Source organism: Oryctolagus cuniculus (assembly GCF_964237555.1).
Source record: "Oryctolagus cuniculus chromosome 17 unlocalized genomic scaffold, mOryCun1.1 SUPER_17_unloc_2, whole genome shotgun sequence".
Classification (NCBI taxonomy): domain Eukaryota; kingdom Metazoa; phylum Chordata; class Mammalia; order Lagomorpha; family Leporidae; genus Oryctolagus; species Oryctolagus cuniculus.
This window is the reverse complement of record NW_027208203.1, coordinates 419,536-446,808: the sequence shown is the minus strand read 5'-3', so window position 1 is coordinate 446,808 and position 27,273 is coordinate 419,536. Positions and strand designations below refer to the sequence as shown.

At 47.4% G+C, this 27,273-nt stretch overlaps 1 protein-coding gene and 2 long non-coding RNA genes across 3 annotated transcripts in view; 1 reads left to right on the top strand and 2 right to left on the bottom strand.

Annotated features, from left to right (window-relative positions):
• Nucleotides 1-958: 958 nt before the first annotated feature.
• Nucleotides 959-14,809, top strand: LOC127489697 (uncharacterized). The gene is made up of 3 exons (XR_011385766.1): nt 959-1,092; nt 4,848-4,981; nt 10,135-14,809. It is a non-coding gene; the product is annotated as an uncharacterized lncRNA (long non-coding RNA).
• Nucleotides 6,436-8,896, bottom strand: LOC138847886 (uncharacterized). The gene is made up of 2 exons (XR_011385765.1): nt 8,468-8,896; nt 6,436-8,296 (listed from the first exon to the last, which is right to left on the bottom strand). It is a non-coding gene; the product is annotated as an uncharacterized lncRNA (long non-coding RNA).
• Nucleotides 14,810-14,931: 122 nt separating the features above from the next.
• Nucleotides 14,932-27,273, bottom strand: part of LOC127482757 (uncharacterized) — a 29,328-nt gene continuing 16,986 nt past the window's right edge. The window contains exon 6 of the mRNA XM_070067659.1: nt 14,932-16,373. Coding sequence (XP_069923760.1) covers nt 16,355-16,373 — 19 coding nt within the window. The 3' untranslated portion in view covers nt 14,932-16,354. The remainder of the gene's footprint in view (nt 16,374-27,273) is intronic.

Below are 27,273 nucleotides of genomic sequence, written 5' to 3'. Positions count from 1 at the left end.
GGGCCAGGTGTGGGGGATCTGGGGTGCCAGGGAGGGCAGGACGCCGGGAGTCCCAAGTGACAAGGCCCGAGCATCGTGGGTCACTGTTGCCAGGGAGGGGGTTGGGGTCTCCCATGCTAGGGAGGAACTGGGTGTCCTGGGTCCTGGGTGCCAGGGAAGGGGCCGGGCATCACGGGTCCCTGGTACCAGGGAAGGGGCCAGGTGTCTGGCGTCCCAAGTGACAGGCAAGGGCCGGCCATTGGGTGTCACAGTTGCCAGGGAGGTGGTCGGGGTCCCGGGTGCCAGGGAGGGGTCGGGCGTTGGGGTCCAGGTGCCAGGGACGGGGCCAGATATCGAGGGTCCTGGGTGCCTTTGAAGGGGCCAGGCTGCAGGGTTCCTGTGTGCCAGGGAGGAGGCCAGACATCGGGGGTCACGGGTTTCAAGGAGGGGGCTAGGCGTAGGGGATACCAGGGCCCAGGAGGGAGCTGGGCGATGGGGGTCCCAGGTACCAGGTTGTGGCCGGGCAAAGGGGGTCCTGGATTCCAGGGAAGGGCTGTCCTCGGGGGTCCCGGGTGCCAGAGAAGTGGCTGGGCGTCAGGGAAGGGGCCGGACGTCCGGGGTCCCGGGTGTCAGGGAAGGGGTCAGGGGTCCCAGGCAGCTTCCACCGGTTCTGCTTTCCCCCTGTGGGGACTCACCAAGTTGAAGTCCTCAGCTCTTAGGTGCCAGGCGACCCCCAGCGTGCGAACGTGGAGAGCACAGACCCCCACTGGGCTCTGGAGCTTCTAGGCAGAGCAGCCCTCTCCTGGGACCTCGCTCCACAGAGGAACTCTAAGACCACTGTGGCGTCAAGATCCCGCGTGATGACATCACCGTGCCTGATTGGACGGGGGCGCACACAGCGTCACAAAAGACGCAGCCAATCAGCATCCTCCAAGGCGTGGCTACCTAACAGGTTTGTGCTCCAAGTGAATCAGGTGAGGTGGGAAGTGCCCCCTGCCCTCCTCCTAGGCTCCTTGCCCCATGGTGCACCTGCCACCCGCTGGGGTCGCCTTGGGATTGCCCAGTGCTTCTTGCAGGTGGATCCTGGCTGCAGCTGCCGGTCACCTGCTTCAGGTGAGTTAAAATTCTGCTTCTTGGCTTAGGGGCTTTCTCTTTTTCTTCATATTTCTGCTCATTTTTCTGCTGGGCCATTTGAATCATGTTTTAATAGTGATTTGAAGAATGCTTAAAGGCATCACATAATTGAAGCCTTTTTTTCCCTCCTGTCAATATATGTTGTCCACTCTGCCTACTGACCTTTAATATCTTTTATTTGTTTCTCGCCGGTGCTTGGTAAGCTAGTGGATTTTAAAAATATCGATCTTTCCTGAAATCTCATTCAATTCATTTTTCAGTTTTTACTTTTAGATGTTATGGATTCTCTCTAAATAAAGATCTCCAATATACTGAGCTTTTATTGCTTAGAAATTGATCTTTACACCTTAGTTTTTCCTTTTGTTCTTTTTCCTCCTCCCCTGACTACTCCTCTAGTAAGAAGGCTGCTGTGCAAGCTCCACAGGTGTTCCAGTTTTTATTTTGGAAGAATCACGTTGTCTTTTTTTGTTACATAAAATTTGTACTTGGATGTTGAAAAAAAAAAAACAAAAACACCCCAGTGTCAGGCGTTGGGGTCCGGGTGCCAGGGAGGGGGCTGGGTGTCTGGGGTCCCGAGTGACAGGGAGGGGCCAGGTGTCGGGGGTCCTGGGTGCCCGGGAGGGGGCTGGGTGTCAGGGGAGGGACCGGGCCTCAAGGGTCCGGGGTGCCAGGGAGGGGGCCAGGTGTCGGGGGTCCCAGGTGCCAAGGGGGGGTTGGACGTTGAGGGTCCTGGGAACCAGGGAAGGGGCCAGTCGGCAGGGGACCTAGGTGCCAGGGAGGAGGCTGGACATCCGGGGTCACAGGTGTCAAGAAGGGGGCCAGGTGTCGGGGATCCTGGGGCCCAGAGGGTGCCAGGAGAAGTGGGTCCCAGGTACTAGGGTTGGGGCTGGGCGTCGGGGGCCCAGGGTGCCAGGGAGGAGGCTGGGTGTCAGAAGTCTAGGGTGACAAGGAGGGGGCCAGGCTTCGGGCATCCCGGGGCCCAGGAGGGAGCTGGGCATCAGGGGCCTGGGTGCCAGGGAGGGGGCTGGGCGGCTGGAGTCCAGAGTGACAGAGAGGGGCTGGGCGTCAGGGGTCCCATGTACCAGGGAGGAGGCCAGGCATCAGGGGTCCTGAGTGACAGGGAGGGGCCGTGTGTCTGCAGTCCTGAATGACAGAGAGGTGCCAACGTCGAGAGTCCAGGGTGCCTGGGATGGGGCCAGGCATCGGGGGTGCATGCTGCCTGGGAGGGGTCCAGGTGTCAGGGGTCCAGGTGCCAGGGAGGGGGCCTGCTGTCGGGGATCCTGGGGCCCAGGATGGAGCTGGGTGAAGAGGGTCCCGGATACCAGGGTAGGGGCTGGGCATAGGGGGTCCAGGGTGCCAAGGAGGAGCTGGGTGTCAGCAGTTCTGGGTGTCAAGGAGGGAGCCAGGTGTTGGGTATCCTGAGTCCCAGGAGGGAGCCAGGCATCGGGGGTCTGGGGTTCCAGGGAGGAGCTTGCCATCCAGGGTCCCTGGTGCCATGGATAGGCCAGACGTCGGGGTCCCGGGTGCCAGGGAGGAGGCCGGGCATCAGGGGTTCCTGGTGTCAAGAAGGGGGCCAGGGGTCCTGGTTCCCTGGTCCCAGGAGGGAGCAGGGAAATGGGGGTCCCAGGTACCAGGGTAGGGGCTCAGCTTTGGGGGTCTGGGGTGCCAGGGAGGGGCCCAGTCATCTTTGGTCAGGTGTGCCAGGGAGGTGGCCATGCGTCTGGAGTCCTGGGAGCCAGGGAGTGGGCCAGGTGTCAGAGGACCCGGGTGCTCTGGAGGGGGCTGGGCATCAGGGAAGGGGCCAGGCCTTTGGGGTCCAGGCTGCCAGGGAGGGTGCCAGTTGTTGGGGGTCATGGGTGGCAGGGAAGGGGCTGGGCAGGAGGGTTCATGGGTGCCAGGGAGGGGCCCAGGTGGCGAGGATCCTGGGTGCAAGGGAGGAGGCCAGACATCCGGGGTCATGGGTGTCAAGGAGGGGGCCCAGCATTGGGATCCAGGGGCCCAGGAAGGGGCCTCAGGTCGGGGGTCCAGGGTGCCAGGTAGGGGGCCTGTCATCAGAGAATCTGGGGCCCAGGACGGAGCCGGGCAATTGGGGTTCTGGGTACAGGGTAGGTGCTGGGTGTCTGGTGTCCAGGGTACTAGGGAGGAAGCCGGCGTCAGGGGTCCCAGGTACCAGGGAGGAGGCTGAGCGTCAAGGGTCCCGAGTGACAGGGAGGGGCTGGACTTTGAGGGTCTTGGGTACCAGGGAAGGGGCTGGGCGTTTGGGAAGGGGCCAGGTGTTGGGGATCCAGAGTGCCATGGCGGGGTCAGACGTTGGGTGTCCCGTTGACAGGAATGGCCAGGCATTGGGGGTCATGGGTGCCAGGGAGGATATAGGGGTCCTGGGTGCCAGGGAAGAGCTGGGTGTCCAGGGCCACGAGTGCCAGGAAAGTGGCTGGGCGTCAGGGTCCTGGGTACCACGGAAGAGGCTGGGTGTCAGGGGTTCCTGGTGTCAAGGAGGGGGCCAGGAGTCTGGGATCCCGAGGCCCAGTAGGGAGCCGGGCGATGGGGTTCCTAGGTACCATGCAAGGGGTTGGGCATTGGGGGTCTGGGGTGCCACAGAGGATACCGGGCTTCGGGGGTCTGGGGTGCCAAGGAGGGTATAGGCAGCAGGTGTCCCGGGTGTCAAGGAAGGGGCCCGACATCGGGATCCCGGATGTCCGGGAAGGGGCCGGGCATCAGGGGTCCCAGGTACCATGGATGGGGGCCGGGTGTCTGGGGTCCCAAGTGACAGGGAGAGGCCAGGCGTCGGGTGTCACGGGTGCCAGGGAGGTAGTTGGGGTCCTGGGTGCAAGGGAGGGGTCTGGCGTTGGGGGCCGGGTGCCAGGTTGGGGCCAAGATCGAGGGTCCTGTGTGCCAGGGAAGAGGTTGGACATCAGGGTTCTGGGTACCAGGAAGGGACAGGCGTCTGGGGTCCCGAGTGACAGAGAGGGGTGGCCGTCTGGGGTCCTGGGACATGGGAGGGGGCCAGACATCGGGTTCATGGGTGCCAGGGAAGGGGCCGGGCATCAGGGGTCCCAGATACCATGGATGTGGGCCGGGTGTCTGGGGTCCCAAGTGACAGGAAGGGACAGGACATCCGCTGTCACGGTTGCCAGAGAGGTGGTTGGGGGTCCCAGGTGCCAGGGAGGGGTTGGGTGGTGGGGTCCTGGTGCTAGGGAGGGGCTGGGATCGAGGGTCCTGGGTGCCAGAGAAGAGGCTGGGTGTTGGGGTCCCGGTTGCCAGGGAGGAGGCCGGGAGTCAGGGGTCCCGGGTGTCAAGGAGGGGGCCAAGCTTTAGGGATCCCAGGGCCCAGGAAGCCAGACAATGGGGCTCCCAGGTACCAGGAAAGGGGCTGGGCGTTGGGGGTCTGGGATGCCAGAGAGGGGCCGGGCGTCGGGGATCCAGGGTGCCAGAGAGAGGGCCAGGTGTCGGGGGTCCCAGGTGCCAGAGAGGGGACCAGATGTCAGGATCCTGGGTGCCAGGGAAGGGGCCGAACATCAGGGGTCCCAGGTACCAGGGAGGGGGCCAGATGTCTGGGGTCCAGGTGCCAGGGGCAGCACAGACAGTGGCTGATTATGGTCCCTGCTAAGCCCCAGAGCTGGAGCTGGGCCAAGTCCTAGGGTATCCCCAGCGTAGTCTTTCTTCTGTTGTCCCGGCTCTTTCTTTGTTGTTGCTGTTGTTGTTGTTGCCTGTTTTTGTTTTTACTGGAGACTCAGGTGGCACATGACAGTTCATAGAACTGAAGGCATCCAGCTGAGGATGGAATCGGATGTCAGCAGGTGCAGATGGAACAGAGGAGGAGGAGAAGGGGTGGCAGGGAGCTTCTCAAGCATGCGGCTGGTCAGCTAAGGTAAGGTGGGGCTTGACCTTGGTCTTCTGCTCCTTGTCCAGTGTCCTTTCATTTCACTGCCACTGCCTCCTTTGCACGGAGGTGTGACTGCAGAACCGGGAATCAGGGGTCCTGGGTGCCAGGGAGGGGGTCGGGCATCAGGGGTCCCATGTGCCAGGGAGGGGGCCGGGCGGCTGGGGTCCCAAGTGACTGTGAGGGGCTGGACTCTGTGGGTCCTGGGTACCAGAAAAGCAGCTGGGCAACGGGGAAGGGGCCAGGTGTCGGGGATCCAGGGTGCCAGGGAGGGGGCCAGGCATCAGGGGTCCCTTGTACCAGGGAAGGGGCCAGGTAGCTGGGGTCCCCAGTGACAGAGAGTGGCCAGGCATCAGGGGTCCCAAGTACCAGGGTGGAGGCCTGGCGCCAGGGGTCGCAAGAGACAGGGAGGGGCCGGACATCGGGGGTCCTGGTACCAGGGAAGGGGCTGGGCGTCAGGGAAGGGGCAGGGTGTTGGGGATCCGCGGTTCCAAGGAGGGTGCCGGATGTCAGGAGTTCCGAGTGACAGGGAGGGCCGGGTGTCGGGGGTCACAGGTGCCAGGGAGGGGGCCAGGTGTCGGGGGTCCTGGGCACCAGAGAGGAGGCTGGACATCGGCAGTCACTGTTGTCAAGGTGGGGGCCAAGTGTCCGGATTCCAGGGCCCAGAAGGGAGCTGGGCATTGGGGATCCATGGTGCCAGGGAGGGGCCAGGCATCGAGGATCCTGGGTGTCAAGTAAGGGGCCAGGCTTTGGGGATCCCGGGTCCCAGGAGGGAGTTGGGGGTTCTGGGTACCAGGGTAGGGGCTGGGCATCAGGGGTCCAGGGTGCCAGGGTGGGGGCCAGGCATTGAGGTTCTGGGTGCAAGGGAGGGGTTCGAAGTCCCAGGTGCCAGGGAGGAGTTGGGCGTCCACGTTCCCGGGTGCTAGGGAAGAGGCCCAGAGTCACTGGTCCTGGGAGTCAAGGAGGGGGTCAGGTGTCCAGGATAGGGAGCCTGGCGTCGGGGGTCCAGGGTGTCAGGGAGGGGGCATGCGTCTGGGGTCCTGAGTGACAGAGAGGGGCCGGGTGTCAGGGGTCCCAGGTACCAGGGTAGAGGCCTGGTGTCAGGGGTCCCGAGTGACAGGGAGGGGCCAGACTTCCAGGGTCCTGGGTACCAGGGAAGGGGCAGGGCATTGGGGAAGGGGCAGGGAGCTGGGGTGCCAGGGAGGGGGCTGGACATCAGGAGTCCCAAGTGACAGTAAGGGCCACGCGTCGGGGGTCACTGTTGCCAGGGAGGGGGTTGGGAGTCCCAGGTGCTAGGGAGGAGCTGGGTGTCCTGGGTCCCAGGTGCCAAGGAAGGGGCTGGGCGTCATGGGTCCCTGGTACCAGGGAAGGGGCTAATCTTACTCTAATCTTTTTTCTTAAAATATATTGGACCTTTAGCTAGAATCTTTATGCCTCAGTTCTTTTTCTTTTTAAGATTCATTTATTTGAGAGGCAGAGTTACAGACAGAGGTAGAGACAGAGAGAGAGAGGTCTTCCATCTGATGGTTCACTCCCCAATCGGCTCCAACAGCAGAAGCTGTGCCAATCTGAAGCCAGGAGCCAGGAACTTCCTCCAGGTTTCCCACAAGGGTGCAGGGGCCCAAGGACTTGGGCCATCTTCTACCGCCTTCTCAGGCCATAGCAGAAAGCTGGATCAGAAGAAGAGTAGCCGGGACTTGAACAGGTGCCCACATGGGATGCCAGTGCCTCAGGCCAGGGCAATAACCCGCTCTGCCACAGCGCTGGCCCCGTATGCCTCAGTTCTTAAGATCCAACTGATTCAACAGGTTTCAAAAATTATGAGGTCATCCTAAAGCTGTATTACAAATATAAGTGTAATATTTGAGAAATATACCAATTTAGAGCTGAGAGAAAAGACTAGTATAATGATTTTCAAATTCAATCTGATTGCATATCCAGGTCTGACAAATAAGCCAGGGACTGTATCTAGACATTAAGCAGAGGAACCATAGGCCCAGAGTCAAGTTTCCCCATTTGCACAACAAAATCTCTAGAATAAACACCACCACTGTGTTGACTGGGTGAACACAGTGAGATTATGTGTATGAAAATAATTAAAAATATTCAGGTACTACAGAACTGCAAGTTTAACAACCACCACTATTATTGTCTGGGTTGTCCACAAAGTTGTTAATTTCCAAAATGCTTACAAGATGTAGGACAGAGATGATACTGAGAGAGAATATAATAGGTGTGTGACCATTCAAACCACTGAAATTCACACACTTGTGCAATTACCAACAGAAAAGCAGCCTGAACCTCCATTCAGTTTCTCAAGTAAAAATGGAAAGTTAAATGGGACTTGCAATAGCAAAAAAAAAAAAAAAAAAAAAAAACAAAAAAAAAAAAAAAAAAAAACCTCCAGTCTAGATTAAAACAACTCCTGAAGAAAGAAAGCCTCAGGGTATAGTTCTTTCTGATAAGGGAAAAAAATGAATAGTTGAGATCCAAAGAGAAACAAAACAGAGACATTCCCTTGGTTTAAAACATGCATACGGAATAAATACTGAGTAAGCTGAATACTTCTGTCCTACAAACAATGCACTGTACACATGTATTTATATTCCCAAAGGCTTGTCTGCACCCAAAGGCTTATTCCACGTGAAAAGCACTGGAAACGACTGGCTTCCGACCAACCTATCCTGAATGTTATCCTCAGCTTGATTCATCTAAACAAGTTCTCTTGCTGGCTACAGGCTCCTCACCTCCTGTCTCTTAGAGCACTTACTTTGGAAAATGTGCCATTCTAAATGCTTTGATTGGCCCTTTGAGATATCAATCTTTAAGAACCCAGGAGACATTCCTTAGCAATGCATTCAGCCAGGAAAGCTGAGAAGTTAGGGCTCCACCTTCCATAAGCCAGTCAGCAAACACACCCTAATCCCCCGGGCACTCTTTCTACTCATGGCCTGGCCTCCAGTGCTTTCCCCTTGGTTCACCCTGGAACTTAAAACACTCGAGGCCTTTGTCAGAGTAGTTCAGTTCAGTTCTTGAACTTTAATGTAATGGCTTTGGCTGCTGTATTAATCGTGATGAATAATTCCTTGCTTGCCTTTTTAACATGGCCAGTGCAATTTTCCTTCGACATTTCCAGCTACAGGAGGGACTTTGCCACTTTTCAAACGTCTACCAGAGTAAGAAATAAAAAATACCATTACTGGACTAAACAGTTATTAAATACAACTTTTTGTTTGTTTAATGGTGGCAATAATAGCAAATAATTCTATTTCACTCTGGAAACCTTGACTTAAAAGAAAATACCTTTATAAAGAGAATTGAAAGTGGATCTTGATGTGAATGGAAGGGGAGAGGGAGTGGGAAAGGGGAGGGTTGCGGGTGGGAGGGACGTTATTGGGGGGAAGCCATTGTAATCCATAAGCTGTACTTTGGAAATTTATATTCATTAAATAAAAGTTAAAAAAAAGAAAATACCTTTATCAGCCCAGTGAACTTGCACATCCGAACTTACACAGAGCAGGCCCCAGCCCACCCTTCCAAAGATGCTGCCTGCTCTTTCCAACGTCTTCCCCAGACCAGTCTCTTTACGAACCAGGAATGACACATTCCCCCCTGCTCTGCCTCTCCAGCTGCCACCTGTTGTGAAATTCACTTTGTTCTGCTCCAGCTAATGCCTCACCAGTACCAAATCACCCCCTACAATGGTTCCTACCCTGGCTGCTTCAAGCTCCCAGCCTTGTAGCTCTGTGTGTCCTACATCACAATATTTAACAATTCAACAATTGGGGCTACGTCTGGAGACGTCCTCTGTATCGTTAATCCTGCCTGTGAAAAATGAACTTGTACTCAGCTGACAACACAGAAGCCTAGATAACGCCAACAACAATTTTTTTTTTTTTACAGGCAGAGTGGACAGTGAGAGAGAGAGACAGAGAGAAAGGTCTTCCTTTTGCCGTTGGTTCACCCTCCAATGGCTGCCGCGGCCGGCACACTGCGGCTGGCGCACCGCGCTGATCCAATGGCAGGAGCCAGGTGCTTATCCTGGTCTCCCATGGGGTGCAGAGCCCAAGCACTTGGGCCATCCTCCACTGCACTCCCTGGCCACAGCAGAGAGCTGGCCTGGAAGAGGGGCAACCGGGACAGAATCCAGTGCCCTGACCGGGACTAGAACCCAGTGTGCTGGTGCGGCAAGGCAGAGGATTAGCCTAGTGAGTCGCAGTGTCAGCCGCCAACAACAATTTTAAGAACCTGGAATCTAACAAGTAATCAACACCTAACTTTGTAGTTCCTTTAAATTCTGCAACAACCTGTGACATGCATACTTTCATCTCATCCATCTTCAAATGAAAGCACTTCTGCACACTGCACAAAGTCATAACTGGTAAAACTGGAATAGGGATCCAGGCAGTCAGATTCAATAACCCTCACTCTCAATTACTTAAGGGTTCTGTAATATTTTAAAGCCAGAGTATTATCAGACAAACCTGATTTGCTTTACTCTGCCCTTGTAAGAAAAATCACATTTGATTAGATTCCCCTTAAGAGCTTATTCACGTAACTTACAAATCACTCACTTACAATGTACAATACTGTGGTTTTTGCTATGGATGGTCTCCTACTTAATGGTGACTTGATATCATGTTTTGATTTTATGATGGTGCAAATGTGAAATACGTTTATTAGACACTGCACTTCAAATTCTTTATTTTGGTCCTCCCTGGACTATTAAAATGTGACAGAATAATCTTTCCAGCAGCTGGGCAGCACTTTCAGAGAGCGCAGAATCATGGGTAGATTCAGTACCCACAGTGCACTGCAGAGTGAAATAATAAGAGTTGGAAGGTTTACTGGTAGTAACTGCCTTTTTTAGCTTACAGTATTTTCAGCTTACACTGAACTTACTGACAACTCATCATCAGTTGTGAAACAACTGTACAGTCACAGCTATGTGTGACTGCCATGAAAGTCAATTTTATAATTTTTTATCACCTCAAAAGGAAACCCACACTCATTAGCTGCTCCCCAGCCCTTGTCATGCACCCCATCTCTCATCAAAAATAGTCCATGTTCTGTATCTAATGAGCAGCCTGTTCTGGACACTTTATGTAAACTGCATCCATCTCATTTTTTTTCTTTCCCAGATGAGCCTCCTGCAACACAGCATAGTGGTGTCAAAGGCTCACGTACACAACATCAAGTACTGGGGCTCTACTGCTACTCACTGTGGTGCAAGACCCCCACTGTATGGCCACCACACTTTGTTTACCTACTTACCAGTCAATGGATGTTTGGGCCATTTCCATATTTGGGGTTTTATGCTGCTATAAAGATTAATGTACAAGTTTCTGTGATAGTATGTTTTTATTTCTCATGGGTATTTACATAGTGGTGGAATTTCTGAATAATATTCTAACTCTGTGTTTAGCCATTTGAGGAACTAAGTGTTTTCCAAACTTGCTGCACTATTGTACATTCCAACTCATAACGTTATGAGAGTTCTGATTTCTCCACATTCTCACCCATACCTGTTATTTGAAAGGCAGTTAGAAAGAGGAAGATAGAGAGGAGAGAAGAGAAACAGGTCTTCCATCCACTGGTTCACTCCTCAAATGGCCACAATGGCTAGAGCTGGGCCGATCCAAAGCCAGATTATTCCGAGTCTCCCACATGGATGCCGGGACCCAAGCACTTGGGCCATCTTCCACTGCCTTCTGAGGCCACAGAAGAGAGCAGGAACAGAAGTGGAACAGCCGAGACTTGAACTGGTGCCCATATGGGATGCTGGCACTGCAGGTAGCCCCTGATTACAGCCATCTTAAGGAGTCTGAATTGCTATCTCATTATAGTTTTGATTTGTATTTCCAGATACCTAAGTGTGTCAAGAATCTTTTCATCTGCCTATTTGTGTATCTTCTTGGGAGAAACACATAATGAGCTCCTTTGCCTAATTATAAAATTGAATTATTTGGGTTATAATGTTCTGTATACATTAGCTTTATTCTAGTCCCTATGAGATGTATAATTTGCCAATATTTCTCCTATTTGGGGGCACTTTTCGCTCTCCTGATAGTATCTTTTGAATCACAAAAGGTTTTTCTTTTCATGAAGTCTAATTTATCTGTTTTTCCTTTTCCTACGTGCATCTTTGGTGTCACCCTCAAGGATCAGCTGTCAAATTCAAGGTCATAAATATGCATTCCTTTGTTTTCGGCTAAGAATTTCATCCTTTTGGCTCTTACATTTAAGTCTTTGACCCACTATGAGTTAATATTTGCATATGCTAGGAACGAGGAGAAAACTTAATTTCTCTTCATGTGGCTCTACGGTGCGCGCAGCACCGCTTGTTGAAAAGATATTTCTTCCCCCCATGTAATTCCTCTCTGCCTTCTTCTTAGTATATTTTCTGTTGCTGTAACAGACTCTCAGGACCAGGCAACTTAAAAAGGAAAGAGGTTCATCTTAGCTCACAGTCCTGGAGGACTGGATGTCCTAGATCAGGTGGCCACATCTGGTGGGGGCCTTCTGCTGCATCACCTTATGGCAGATGGAAGGGAAAGTGGAGGAGAGAAATTGAGGTGGACTCTCACTTTGTAACCACCTGCTCTCCAAACAACTAACCCAGTGTCTACCTGGAGCTATGTTCCTCCCTTCAAGAGGGTGGAGCCTCCAGCCCGCACATGTCCTCAACTGGAGCCATCACTTCTCAAGACTACCATCAGCAATAAAACTTCAACTGGAGCTTGGCTTTGACAACCCTTATCAAAGGGGCTGGCGTTGTAGGTTAAACCACTGCCTGCAATGCCGGCATCCCATACTGGCATCAGTTCAAATCCCAGCTGCTCCACTTCTGATCCAACTCCCTGCTCATAGCCAGGGAAAGCAGCAGAGGACGGCCGAAGTGGTTGGGCCCCTGCACCCACCTCCTGGATCCAAGTGTTTGGGGAGTGAACCAATGGATGGAAGATTCCCCCCCGACACACACTGCCTTTCAAACACAAACATCCAAACTGGAGCAGTACTCTCTTTGAGATCAGTTAGCCTGAGGCACATGGGTATTTTTCTGGAATACTGATTCTGTTTCACTGATCAATATATTCACCTTTATGCCAGTATCACACTATTTTAATTACTATTGCTTTGTAATAAGTTTTAAAAGTTAAAAATGTGCATCTTTTTTTCCCCATGAAATCTTTGGGTCTTCTGGGTTTCTTAAATTCCATAGGCATTTCCACATGCATTTTTTTAAGTTTATTAAAAATGGGTTTTCAGATTTTGATAGAACTCTCTTAGAATTATTGGATCATTAGTGGGAGTACAGACATTTTAAAGATGATGAATCTTCTAATCCATGAACCTGGTTTTCTTTTTAGATAATACACATTCTTTCAACATTTTTCAGGATATAGTTTTGAGTTCTCAGAAAATGGCACTGCCTTCTTAATTTCATTTTTAGGTTGTTCCTCAGAAGTGCATATAGAAAGGAATGATTTTTATTATTCAATTCTGTCTTGTGTGCCTGATGCACTGACTTATTAGTTGGAACACATTAGAATTTTCTTATATAAGAGCATGTAATCTTAGACAGATTTCACATCTTCCCTTCTAGTCTATACATTCAAACTTTAGTTTTTGGACTTACCCTCCTGGTCATAATCTCTAGTTCAAAGTTAAATAGATGTGATAACAGCAGAATCCTAATCTTACTTTTCAGCTCAGGAGGAAAGCACCCAGCTTTTTATCATTAATATAATGTTAGCAGTGGGTTTTTCAATTCTTTCCATAAGGCTGCAAAGCCCCCTTCTAGTCCTAGTTTGTTGATTGTGTTTATCATGAAAGTATGTTTACAGAAAGGTGGTCATGTGGTTTTGTATTTTCCTCTGCTGATAGGGAGTATGACATTATTTGATGTTTGCATATTTGCATTGCTGGGAAAAATCTGTCTCTTCTCCTGGCTGTTAACACCCAACACTGGGGGAAAATTAGTGGTTTAAACCATTTAGAAAAATCCTAGTATTTTAAACAAGTTGGACTTTAGGTATAATTTATGTATTTATGTATTTCATATTTTACTAGTAAAACAAGTGAATAAAAATCATGAACTTGAAACCACAGCATCAGAGAATACACTTAACATGTACTGAGAGATGAGCTGAAATATCTTTGTATTTCCTCAGCCATGGCATTGCCTGTGTATACAAAGGCTGTTGATTTTTGTGCATTGATTTTATATCCTGCTACTTTGCCAAACTCTTCTATGAGTTCCAATAGTCTCTTAGTATAGTTATTTGGATCCCCTAAATAAAGAATCATATCATCTACAAAGAGGGATAGCTTCAGTTCTTCCTTCCCAATTTGTATCCCTTTAATTTCTATTTCTTGCCTAATAGCTCTGGTTAAAACTTCCAGAACTGGTCGGCGCTGCGGCTCACTGAGCTAATCCTCCGCCTTGCAGCACCGGCACACGGGGTTCTAGTCCCGGTCGGGGCACCGGATTCTGTCCCGGTTGCCCTTCTTCCAGGCCAGCTCTCTGCTGTGGCCAGGGAGTGCAGTGGAGGATGGCCCAAGTACTTGGGCCCTGCACCCCATGGGAGACCAGGATAAGCACCTGGCTCCTGCCATTGGATCAGCGCGGTGCTTCCATAGCCTTGGCAACTCATGACTAGAGCCTAGGGAGATTACTGATGCCATAAACAAAAGTGTCAAATTGTTAAGTCAACAACAGGAGTCACTGTGTACTTACTTCTCATGTGGGATCTGTCCTTAGTGTATTGTCCAATGTGAAGTAATGCTATAACTAGTACTGAAACAGTATTTTACACTTTGTGTTTCTGTGTGGGTGCAAACTGATGAAATCTTTACTTAATATATACTAAATCGATCTTCTGTATATAAAGATAATTGAAAATGAATTGATGTGAATAGAATGGGAGAGGGAGTGGGAGATGGGAGGGGTGTGAGTGGGAGGGAAATGGGGGGGAAGCCATTGTAATCTATTAACTGTACTTTGGAAATTTCATATTTACTAAATAAAAAATAAATAAAAAAATAAAAATAGAATTAAAAAAGAACAATCCAACATGGGAAGTGGGATACACAGCAGACTCATAGAATGCCAGATGTCCTAAGCAGCACTCTGGCCTCAGAATCAGCCCTTATGGCATTTGGATCTGGCTAAAAAGCCCATGAGAGTATTTCAGGCATGGAAAGCCAAGGCACTGTGGCCAAAAAAAAAAAAAAAAAAAAAAAAAAACTAAATGAAAGATCTCTGTGAGTGAGATCCCAGCAGAAAGAACAGGCATCATTAAAGGAGGTACCTTTCTCTGAAGGGAGGAGAGAACTTCCACTCTGACTATGACCTTGTCTAAATCAGATCAGAGTTGGCAAACTCAAGAGGCTTCCTTAGTCTTGGCAACTCATGACAAGAGCCTCGGGTGATTATTGACATCATAAATAAGAGTATCAATTGTTCAATCAACAACAGGAGTCACTGTGCATTTACTCCTCATGTAGGATCTCTGTCTTTAATGTGTTATACTATGTGAATCACTGGTATAACTAGTACTCAAACAGTATTTTACACTTTGTGTTTCTGTGTGGGTGCAAACTGTTGAAATCTTTACTTAATATATGCTAAACTTATCTTCTGTATATAAAGAGAATTGAAAATGAATCTTGATGTGAATGGAATGGGAGATGGAGTGGGAGATGGGATAGTTGCGGGTGGGAGGGTGGTTATGGGTAGGGGAAAGTCGCTATAATCCAAAAGTTGTACTTTGGAAATTTATATTTATTAAATATAAGTTAAAAAATAAAAAAATAAAATAAATTAAAGAAACAAGTAAACAAGAATCATTAAATAAACAAACAGCCTCCAAAAAGCAGTTTGCTTTCCATTTGTATCATGTTTGTTAATGTCACTTGTGGGGAGCAATCCGGACTAGACTAAGTTACTCGAATTAGGACTTATTCTATGCATCTGCTCTCCCACAATATGGCGCTGGGAGAGGAGGAAACAGCTTCCGCACAGCTGCCTCCAGTTCAACCAATTAACTGTAGGACTTGCTCCTGATTGGAGAGCAGCGTACTCGGCGTGTGGGCAGCCGAGTTGGGATTGGCGGAGGAGGACTATAAAGGAGGAGAGAGACGGCATGCACCAGGAACATCTATGGGGAACAACTATGGGGAACATCTAAGGGAACCCGTGCAGCCCCCGAGAGAACCGGCCGGCGGTGTGCCGCTCCCCTGCGGAAGTGGGGAATGCGGCCAGGGGGAACTGCCCTTCCACGGAGGTGGAAGGGATAGTAGCCAACCCGGGAAGAACCAGCAGCAAACCCGGGGAGGGCCGAGCAGACGAAAGAACAGCGCAGGGTCCTGTGTCGTTCCTCCACGAAGAGGGGGAGCGACAGTCACTCTTTTCTGAAATGTTAACTTATGAGTAAATATGTCATAGTAACACTGGATACAGTCAGGCAGCTTTACTAGGTAAGAACTTTGCAAAATTACCTTTATACCATATCCCTGTAAGATGAAAAATGAAATCTCATAAAGTAAAGTAGGCTGCATTTTGGGACCAACAACTGAGTGTAATAAAAAAGGAACTGGATCTGAAGCTCAGGAGCTGGGACTTGAAACACAAACTCTAATATAGGCATCGCCAGACCAAACACCCACCCTCTAAAAAATAAATTTCTTGTAAAAAGTGGATCATTTGAAAGTGTGACTACTCCATTTTGGCAACAACTTACTTCAGACATAATGCACAACTGATTTAACACTTCAAGGACCGGAACTACTGGATTAATGGTGGTGACAATGGTGACAGGATTGAAATGGCAACAATCTGAGTATTATAGCAGATGTTCCTTGGTAGTTCTCTTGGTAAAATGTATAGCAGTATCTCCTTTCTCTGAAAATTTAGCCTGAAAAAGACCTACATACAATTCTCAAATTCACTTTTTCTTTCCTAAGGAATGAACAACACATTTATGCTTCCATTGAACAAAAACTAACATAAATTCCCTTTATAGTAATATGGTACTTTTTCTCAGAGCAGAAATCAGGTTTGTAGGCTAAGAATTTAGGCTAAGTTGGAGCACAACACTAACCAGCATGAACCAAAATGGGCACAGACTTTCAGGAAATGAACACAGGGAGGCTTCTGGGAGAACATCTTCAGAGAAGCCCCGGGAGGGACTGGAATGAACAGTCACCATCAGCAGCTGCCCAGTCATTCCGCTGAGACAGAAGCAACTGTCAGTTGGCGTAGAGTGATGTATTAGCAAGCACACAGCTTTTGAGTCTGAAAGAACCGGTTTGAGTGCCAGCAACTCAGCTGATGACCTCAGTCAGATTTTGAAACATTTAGTGGAGAGGGAAGTACCTGGTACACAGTAATAAAATGAGAACTAATTAGAAAACCCCACATGATTTGCATGTATTACATATGCTTACGTAGCTTATGTCAATTAACCTCACAATCATTTTACAAAAAAGATACTACTGTCCTCTTTTTATGTACAAAGAAACCTCTGCACATAAGAACCAGTAAGTTTCCACAGCAGTGATAAACACTAGCATTGGAATTTGAATGCACATTTAACTGCAAAGTTCATATTCATAACCTCCATAGTAAGATGTTTCTCCAGTTAAATATTTGCTAACCACGTTTCTCCAGTTAAACAGTGCTCACACAGCAAAGGATAGTGACAATGATGCTGACTACCTTACACAGATACCACAGGAATGTTCTTAATGGACAAGATTCCAGGAACAGACACTGGTGTAGTTGTGGGATGCTCGCATCTCCTATCAGACAGTCTGAGTTTCAGTTCTGGCTTGACCCCCAGTTCCAGCTTCCTGCTGATGGAGACCCTGAGAGGCAGCAGTTGATGGGTCAAGTAATTGGGTCCCTGCCACCCACATGGACTCCTGGATTGAGTTCCTGGCTTGGGCATTTGGGAGTAAAACAGTAGATGGGGAGCCCTACCCTGCCCCACCCTGTGTGTATGTGTTTGTTTGTGTATGTGTGTGTATATGCTTCTCAAGGAAACAAAAATGAATGGACATATTATGAAGTTAGGTTTAAAAATTTAGTCTAGGGTTCAATTTCCCCTAGGTTGTAGGAACAGAAACCTTCTGTTGATTCAATTATCTTTTAACAGTGTGTGTACAATGCTTTGCTTGTGTTAAAACTGCATGGCATTTACTGGGAAAATCAATTCATTTGTTTTAGGGTTGTTTCTAATGTGTTTTCCAGGGTAGTCCAGGGTGTGTAAAGGGCCACAAATCTTGAGACATATTACTTGAAGATAAAAGCCTCCCACAGTCTTAGAAACAAAGGTCTCCTCAAAGCCAAAGCTGTGCCTAGTGCAGCTACAGAGAAAAGTGAAGGCTACAAGATGAAGAGCTGTCCTGCCCAGAGATGTTCAGCATGGATTGATTTACTCAAGTGTACACAGCCAGACTCAGCTGCGAACCAAGCAGATTACACACAAAAGCATTAACCTAACGTACAAACAAAAAACACAGAGAGAAAAGCAAGGAATGGAGGGAGGAAGAGGGGAGAGAAAGGGAGAGGGAGAGACTGACTGAATGGAGGGAGGAAGACAATGAGGGAGGGAGGGAGGGAATAAAGCCGGTAGGCAGGACCAAGGAACACCACTAAAGTCTAGGGCAGGCCAAAAGAAAGCCTACAGATTGATGTATGAAACACTAAATGATAAGTAAGATGACTGGGTCATCACAGATACACTCAATAAGGGAAGCAGAATCTTTGATGCGTATCTGGAAGCTGACTGATGACACGATTGGATGAACTGTGTTGTTCCACAAGCTAGAAACAATCTCTCTTGTGACTGCTTGGAATCAGCAGTAGAGTTCAGATCAGGAAGAAAAGATTAAGCTTACTCATAAATCTTCTCAGCGTGTGATGACCCCTCAAACTACCACCTCACCACTGACAGTTTTGGATGCAGAAAGCCACCGTTCAACTGTCTGTTGAGTCACTGCTGTAAACACTGACGTGGGAGCACCCATCTTCCTTGAACTCACAGAGCTTCTGACTGTAGCTTACAATTGGTAAAACAATGGCAAATACAACACAGCATTTTGCCACTGAATTCATAATTAACATCAGAACCTAAAACTCAAGCACACATAACATTTTCCATTCACATACTGTATACTTAAGTACCAAGCACCACATTCTATATACTTAGAAAAATATTTGCTGATTAAAGTTTCAAAGAAAATTCTGGCAATAATATTCCTTTAGGCTATAAGCATTTCTTGAAGACTGATGAATTATCAGTGTCACCAAAGTAAACCAAACATCAATAATCTTGTTACCCTTTTTCATTTCCAAATAGTGCTTGAAGTCTAATATCAGAGAAAAAAATAAATCATGTCCAAATAAAAAATATAAATTCACATAAAATGACTCCTGAGAGAATATTCATAAAACAATTGTATATAAGTCCTCAAAACATTATGCTTACGAAGTGTTACTTTAGTTGTCAATTTACATTTTAGAAAGAGACAAAAAGAGCAGGATTTCAAGGAACTCACACAGCAGTACTACATTCTAGAATATATGTTATGCCTGCTAAACTGCATAATTTAATACTAACATTGCATGAGGCTTCCAATGTGTATGTCCCGCTAATGCTAAAATATACACTTGGAAAACTCCCTATTTTACTTTGCTACATTTCAAAAAAAATGTGAATGACAGAGAAACCAAATCTCAAGATAGACAGCATTAAGTAATGTGGCAAAGGGACCCAAACAAGTGTAGCTCTATGTGTACACGTCAAAGACGACTACACACACACATACACACAGCAATGCCATCTTAGATATCTTGTCTACATCTGTTATTTTGAATTAATCATCAAGAATAACAACTCTGATGGAGATGTCCACAAGAACCATCTCCCTTGGGACTGGTGACGTGGTATGGCAGGTAAAGCCACAGCCTGTAGTGCCAGCAACTCATATGGGTGCTGGTTCAAATCCTGGCTGCTGCATTTTTGATCCAGTTCCCTGCTAACATGTCTGTGAAAGCAGGAGATGATGGCCCATGTGCTTGTGTCCCTGCACCTGCAGGAGAGACTCAGAAGAAGCTCCTGGCTCCTGGCTTTGGACAAGTCCAGCCCCAGCCATTGTGGTCATTTGGGAAGTGAACCAGCAGATGGAAGGTCTCTTTCTGTTTGTGTCTCTCTCTCTCTCTCTCTCTCTCTCTCTCTCTCTCTCTCTCTGTAACTCTGCCTTTCATCAAATAAATTTATAGCAAATTTTAAAATATTTCATATAAAATAATGCAGACAATACAAGCAGATTTTTATTATCTTTCTCAGATAAACTGATGCTATAGAAATTAATTTAAGTCCAGTTACACTGGGGCTAGTGCTGAGGCACAATGAATTATGCCACTGTCTGCAGTACTAGCTTCCCATATGGGTACCAATTTGAGCCCTGGCTGCTCCACTTCCAATCTAGCTCCATGATAATGTGTTGGGGAAAGCAGTGGCAAATGGCCCAAGTACATGGGCCCGTGCACCCACTAGGGAGACCAGGAGGAAGAGGCTCCTGGCTCCTGGCTTTGGCCTGCCCCAGCTATTGTGGACATTTGGGGAGTGAACTGGCAGACGGAAGGTTCTCCCTCTCCCTCTCCCTCTCTCTGTAGTCCTGTCTTTCAAATAAATAAATCTTAAAAAACAAAACAGAATTGTCTTCCTTTCCGTTCAACTTCAAATCCTGTTCAGCTGCACAAGCTGAACATTAAGAAACCTAAAGATGGACTTCTTCTTCCGCTCTTTAAATTGACCTTGGCAAACACAGATTCAGATCCACCACTTGCTGGGATCTAGTACCGATAAATGCAGCCGGGAAGCCCACCCAACTCTGCTACCATGTCGCACCCAGACTGCACCTGTGCCTTGATGTGCCCATATGCATTCCAGTTCTGGAGTTGGCCCTGGCCCTGCCACACAGCACTGTCCTTGATCTTATCTCACCACGGGCTGAAGCCTGAATCCCTTTCTGGCCTACTTCCTCCCTCTTTCTTAAATGTGGTTCCTTTACATGAACGACAGCCTAGACATCTGATTCTATACCTTACTGCACCTTCAACATTCCTGCTCCCCTAGCCCAGAACCCCACCCAGGCGGCAAGCCCCTCACCAAGTGAAATGTGATGGAATGAGGGCAGGTTTTGAGACTCACAGATGCAAGTTACACTACCAGTAATGTGACCCTGGGAAAGCTGTTTAACCAGTGTGCACCTCATTGTTAGCTCCCAGAAATCTTCAGGGAGTAGCAGATCCATTACCTCTATTACTAATGCTACCTGTCAGGTGCTGAGGTCAGCAGACTTTTCTGAATACTGGCCTGTACCATGCCTATCAAGTTCCTGGGTCTACCAGAGTTTCCAGCTACTGCTAGAGTCTGACCCCCCAATCAGACTGTCCCACTTCACACCACCTATTGAGGTCTCAACCTGCCCACTGCAAACTGCACCACCAATGATCTAACCTTGGCAGGAAGTGCTACCAGGAATTCTGCAAACCAAATCCCACTACAGGAAGGAACTCTAAGCTTTGGCCCCGCCTTATTCTTTTTTCCTTATTTTTACAAGAAGACTTATTTTATTTATTTGAAAGGCAGAATTACAGACAGAGAGGAGAGACTGACAGAGAGAGAGAGAGAGATCTTCCATCTGCTGTTTCACACTCCAAGCAACCGCAGCGGCAGAGGCTGAGGCAGGCCAAAGCCAGGAGCCTTAAACTCCATACGGATCTCACACATGGGGGCAGAGACCCAAGCACTTGAGACATCTTCGTTGCTCTCCCAGGCATATGAGAAGGAAGATGGATCAGAAGTGGAGCAGCCGGGATTCAAACCTGCACTCACATGGAATGCCAGTGCTGCAAGTGGCAGTTTAACCTGCTCTGCTACAACTCCCTTCTCAGGGATCAGAGAAGCGTTGAAAGTTGGAATAAAAAGAAACTGAAGACAAGTGATAAGATTCCTCAGCTGTCAGTATTCCTTTACTGAATCCAGTTTACATAAATTAACAAGACTTCCTGCTTTCTCTAGACTTTGAGGATCAGTTTTACTATTTAACACACTAAGAGTGGTCCAAAGTAAAATTTCACAACAAAGTTCATGTCCCTGTGGTTCAAGAACTCCTTATCAGAAAAGGTATGTTAACATTTCCAACCTTTCTCTTCTAATCCAGAGTTAGGAAATATTTCAAAAGGAACATAATCAAAATAAGCCACCAAATTATCAAATCCAAACCCAAAAAAACGCACACAAGTACTAACAAGCAGAATCCCATTTAAAGTGACAAAGCGCTGGAAGAGTTCGCAGAATCACAACCACCAACTACTGTAGCCCCATGCAGCAAACAGCAGGGTTACAAGCCCCCATTTTCTCTGTTAATCAATGGGTAATATCTACTCTGACGAAGTCCTCTAAATATTATAAACTGTACATAATAAGTACTCTACATGCTACAGAACAAATTCCTTGAGTAACTCATGTCATCTTCTCCTGGTTTTTCATAATCCTTTTCATTGCTGGGTCAGAATCCTGCCTTTATTTTAAAACATACTTATTTTTCATTGATTCTTCCTTTTGTGGTTGGTGGGGTAACAATGGTGGTGCAATCAAGCTTTGATCAAAGCAGGCAGTAGCAGGCGCACTGTCTATAAAGAACTTAAAAACCGTACTGTAATCTGCAATAGTGGAATCTACTAATATCACCATACCTCAACACTCCTGAACAGTGTCTGGCAAATTCTCTCTCCTTTTCTACTACCACCTGCCCTGGGTGAGATAGTCTTGTCTTTTAATAAATAACTTTCTCGGCCGGCGCCGCGGCTCACCAGGCTAATCCTCCGCCTTGCGGTGCCGGCACACTGGGTTCTAGTCCCGGTCGGGGCGCTGGATTCTGTCCCAGTTGCCCCTCTTCCAGGCCAGCTCTCTGCTGTGGCCAGGGAGTGCAGTGGAGGATGGCCCAAGTGCTTGGGCCCTGCACCCCATGGGAGACCAGGACGAAGTACCTGGCTCCTGCCATCGGATCAGCGCGGTGCACCGGCCGCAGCGCACCAGCCGCGGCGGCCACTGGAGGGTGAACCAACGGCAAGGGAAGACCTTTCTCTCTGTCTCTCTCTCTCTCTCTGTCCACTCTGCCTGTCAATAAATAAATAAGTAAATAAAAAAATTTAAAAAATAAAAAAAATAAATAAATAAATAACTTTCTCCTCCAAGTTCCCAGCCTTTTAATGAGTGAAACAACGTTAGAGATTGCAAAGCATGTTGTAAGCAATAGTATAACTTTAGAAAAAGCAGATACAATGTTTGTTCCAACCAAAATTCCTATATTTCAAAGAAAAGTTCTATGCTTAAAGAGTAAATAATTAACCCACCACTTAACACTGTTTTTCTGGCGTTTGTAATAATTTTTCAAAAATCCATTGTCTTGCATTACTCGGGCGAGTCTCCACTTGGCACTCTCAACATGGAACAGGACTGAGAACCTGCCTGATACAAAGCAGACTGTCAGCATTCGGGCTGCATGGGCACAGCGCTGATGAAGAAGCAGACCTGCAGAGCTTTCTCTGACTTGGAGATGATGGCTCTGAAAAAACTCTCCTCAGAGTAACGGAAACTGGAGAGGAAATCACATTCTGAAAGCAAGTAACTGTACAAGACAAGAATCAAGCATTCATCCAAACAGTGTTGTTCAGTCTTGTGAATATTCCTGTCTCTTTTCTAAACCTTAGTCAGGATGAGTTTCACTTAGATATTATAATCTTCTCTGTGAATGTATATATAGAAGGCAGAATGGCTCTGTTTTTTTTTGTTTTTTTTTTTTTTTTTTTTTATTAGATTTATCCTGTTCGGTGCCACAGGGCTGAGCTCTTCCCTGGTCTAATGAATGCAAAGCACTTGGGTGCCACCAGGAGAAGCAATATAAAAAATCCTGCTTGTGCAGATTCAGTTTTTAAGCAATAAATTGGATTAGGATAAGAAATATTTTTTTTTTTTTTGCTTTTCCCAGCAAGACGTGTTCCCTGCAGCAACGTGCTCCGTGTAATGCCACCAATTTTATAGAACCCAGGCAGGCATTTTACAGTAGCACTGCAATCGCTCCAAGTATCTTGAAGGAAAAAAATCCTTTTGGAACTTGTTGATAAAGGGACTTTATGATCTTCAATTCACCTTTAAAGTATGTATGCCAACTATGATCTTCTTTAATGATCTTCAACTCGCATTTAAAGTAAGTAGTGCCAAGAAGCCCACACAAGCCTTTTTTTTTTTTTATTTTTTTTTTTTTGACAGGCAGAGTGGACAGTGAGAGAGAGAGACAGAGAGAAAGGTCTTCCTTTGCCGTTGGTTCACCCTCCAATGGCCGCCGCGGCCGGCGCGCTGCGGCCGGCGCACCGCGCTGATCCGATGGCAGGAGCCAGGAGCCAGGTGCTTTTCCTGGTCTCCCATGGGGTGCAGGGCCCAAGCACCTGGGCCATCCTCCACTGCACTCCCTGGCCACAGCAGAGGGCTGGCCTGGAAGAGGGACAACCGGGACAGAATCCGGCGCCCCGACCGGGACTAGAACCCGGTGTGCCGGCGCCGCAAGGCGGAGGATTAGCCCAGTGAGCCGCGGCGCCGGCTCCACACAAGCCTTTTAAATGAGCTGATGATAGGTAGGCAGTTCTCGGATTTGTTTTATTTTTGCTAAGACATTTCATTTTTCTAAAGGGAGGCAAGCCTTTTATTTGAAATTTCAGGTCAATGTGAGATTTAGGACCGAGAGTCCGAGCTGTAGTGTACAGGACTGCCTGGAATCAAGAGTGCCATGGAGCCATCCTCAAACAGAACTGAATACAAGGGGAGTTTTACTAACTTTATAAACTTGCACATACCTTTTCTTCTCCAGGTCTCTGTTAACCAGGGCAATTGCACCAACCGTATTATGATAATCGAATGAGATAAAACATACTGGAATTTTTCAACCGATTAAAATATAACAGCTAACATTCATGGAGAGTGAACTATATACCATTTATCTGCACAGTCATCCTATGACACAGGACTTAAACTTTTATTACTTTTTCATCAACATGGAAACAGGTTGCACTACCAAGAAGCAGAGCTAGGATTCGAGTCGACCAATTATCAATGCCTGAATCCAATTTCCTGGCCAGTACCAGACCCAGCTTCAGGAACTGGCAACCACTTCTTTGCCAAACATTTACCCCTGAAAGGGGTTCTTCCCCATACCCTGCTTACTGAGACAATCTCCTGCTTCCCGTCCTCTGGCCTTTCATCCAAGTAACTTCCAACCATGACACAGAGTCCAGGGTGGGGGGGGTCCCTTCTGGTAGAGGACACACAAAAGCATTGTGCACCTGTCTTGTTTGGTGATGCAGTGCGAGGCATGGAGAGAGGAAGGTTCCAAGTCAATGAAATCTGAGAGACCGGAACATAGGGTTTTATAATCCAGTTCACTGAGTCGTCCCACTCTGTTCAATAAAGTTCTGTTTGTTCATGTTTTAGTCATGCTGAGAGATTCAGAAGGACAACAGGTGGAAAGTAATGCTTAAAATGGCTGTCTGGGGGCTGGCGCTGTGGGTTAAAGCCCCAGCCTACAGTGCTGGCATCTCATATGGGTGCTGGTTTGAGACCCAGTTGCTACTCTTCCAATCTGGCTCTTTGCTGTGGCCTGGGAGAGCAGTGGAAGATGGCCCAAGGCCTTAGACCCCTCCACCTGCATGGGAGACCTAGAGGAGTCTCCTGGCTCCAGATGGGCTCAGCTTTGGCCACTGTGTTCATCTGGGGAGTGAACCAGCAGAATGGAAGACCTCTCTCTCTGGCTCTACCTCTCTCTGTAGCTCTTTCTTTCAAATAAATAAAATAATTCTTCAAAAAAATGGCTCTCTGCTTAGTCTATATTTATTCAATGTCTGTACTGTGCTCAGCACTACAAAAACGTTTAAGAGTTATGTCACTTTGAAGAAAGAAGTTTTACAAATGGATAATTAAAATGACACCCAGGAGAGGTGGATGTATGGGCCTAGTGGTTAAGACACAGGGTTGGGATGCCTGCTTCCCATATCAGAGTGTCTGGATTTGAGTCCTGGGTCCCAATTCCAGCTTCTTGCTAACACACAGCCTGGGAAGCAGCAGATGATGGCTCTCAAGTGGTTGTGTCTCTGCCACCCTCACGGGAGGGCCAGATTGAGTTCCCACCACCGTGGGCATCTGGGAATGAACCCGCAGGTGGGAGATCTGTCTCTCTGCTTCCCAAATTAAAAAAGTACACCCGGGAACAGGCAGTGGGTACAACGGTATTATCGTGTCTGGCCCAGTTGGGTGAGAGTTAGGGATTATTTTCAAAGAAGAAAATGACATGTGCAGATCTGTGAGCTTCTAATTAACTCAATGTTCTAATAAAAGCACAGAACAGGGTTTCATGTTCATGTGAATTCTTATAACTTAGCAGGGACGCATTGTGCAGAATCTGTGACCTGTTTCCCCCTTCATCTGCAGGTTAAAGTGTTGTGGAAACCTTCCCAGATCTTTGTCTCAGAGGCGATGCTGGCAGAGCAGAGCTCGGTGATGACGCAGGAGCAGAGGGACTGCCCTACACACAGAGTCGACACAAATGTGATTCTGCCCTCTGCAGCTCAGAGCAAGCTGTCATGAACAGGAAACATGCTCCATGGGTCTGTAGACACAAAGGTGCCCACTTCACAAGTAACAATACGGAAATCAATGACGCTACCTAAGGAAGGATCTTAGATTTCAGAACACTGTGTGCAGGAAAAGGATCTGACAATGACCTTACTCACAATGACTGAAATAAACATCTTGATCAAATAATACAAAAATTTTGCCATCTGAAATTAATTTTAATAAGAGAAATAAAAGATTCTACAGAGAATGACTAAAACTAATGACCCAAGGTCAATCACGCAGATGACACAATCAGCCTTTATTACTCTGTAATGAAACTCCTTTATGGAGTTGATTCTTTTATTTAGAAAATAAACCCTTTCACTACCTCATGTCATAAAATGTATCTCAACCTCCAAGAAAAACACAGTACTGTTGTGAAGGCAAAAAGAGAAAATAAGAAAGGTCAGGTTTTTATTTTAGAAAATATTTGCATAGTAATTGAATCCTGACTGATTTAGAATGCATCACTCAGCTGCTCACCAGGTACCTGCAGCCAGAAACCTGTCTAGGAAAGCCAAATACAATGTCTTAGGGACTGAGACAGGGGGTGAAAAGCAGCAAGCTAACCGAACAGTTCCACAAACAATCAAGGTTATAATTTCAGTAAATGTCTACATCAATAATGACTAATAGAATGGAATACTAGAACATCAGATATCAACAACTGAGCATAAAAGGAAGTTCCTTTCAAGAGGGAGATTTGAAAGAGCTTTGAAAACAGTTGTTCAGTATTTAAATATGTTCTTTTTACTATTAAGAAATTTATTTACTTGAAAGGCAGAGTTAGAATGAGAGAGAAAGAGAGAGAGAGAGAGAGAGGTCTTCCATTCACTGGTTTACTCCCCCAAAGGGCCACAACGGCCTGAGCTGGACTGGTACGAAATCAGGAGCTTCTTCTGGGTCTCCCACATGGGTGCAGGGTCCCAAGCACTTGGCCCATCTTCCACTGCTTTCCCAGGCCATCAGCACAGAGAAGGATTGGAAGTGGAGCAGCTGAGACCCAAATCGGCATCCATATGTTATGCTAGCATTATAGTTGGCAGCTTTACCTGCCACACCAAAGACGGGTCCCATATGTTCATTCTTAACTCTGTGTAATTTCTACTTGGACTCAGGATAAATAACAATTTTTATAATGTTTGATTCAATTATGTTTTTGTATGAAAATGAGATGTGAAATTTTTAAAATGTAATTAAAGAATTCTTTATGCATACTTACTCTCAGATTTTGATAAGGAAGACCACTACATCATCCTTATAAACTGCCCGCTCTGCCCCTTCCTTACTCTCCTACTCCCAGGCAGTAAGTCTATGACAAGTGGTTTTTAAAATTAATGTAGAGAAAAGTACAACAAAAGGAATCCAAGAAATCCCCTGCTAAGTTTATTTTCGATGGACCAGAATCAGCTAGAGTATCAACTCAGTTGCTGTGCTTGCATTTTAAATGGGGATTTCTCACTCCTTTTGAGGACCTCAGCTTATTTCTCAATGAAGATTCTAGGTAAGCATAACCTAGCAGCAGGTTCTCTTAGA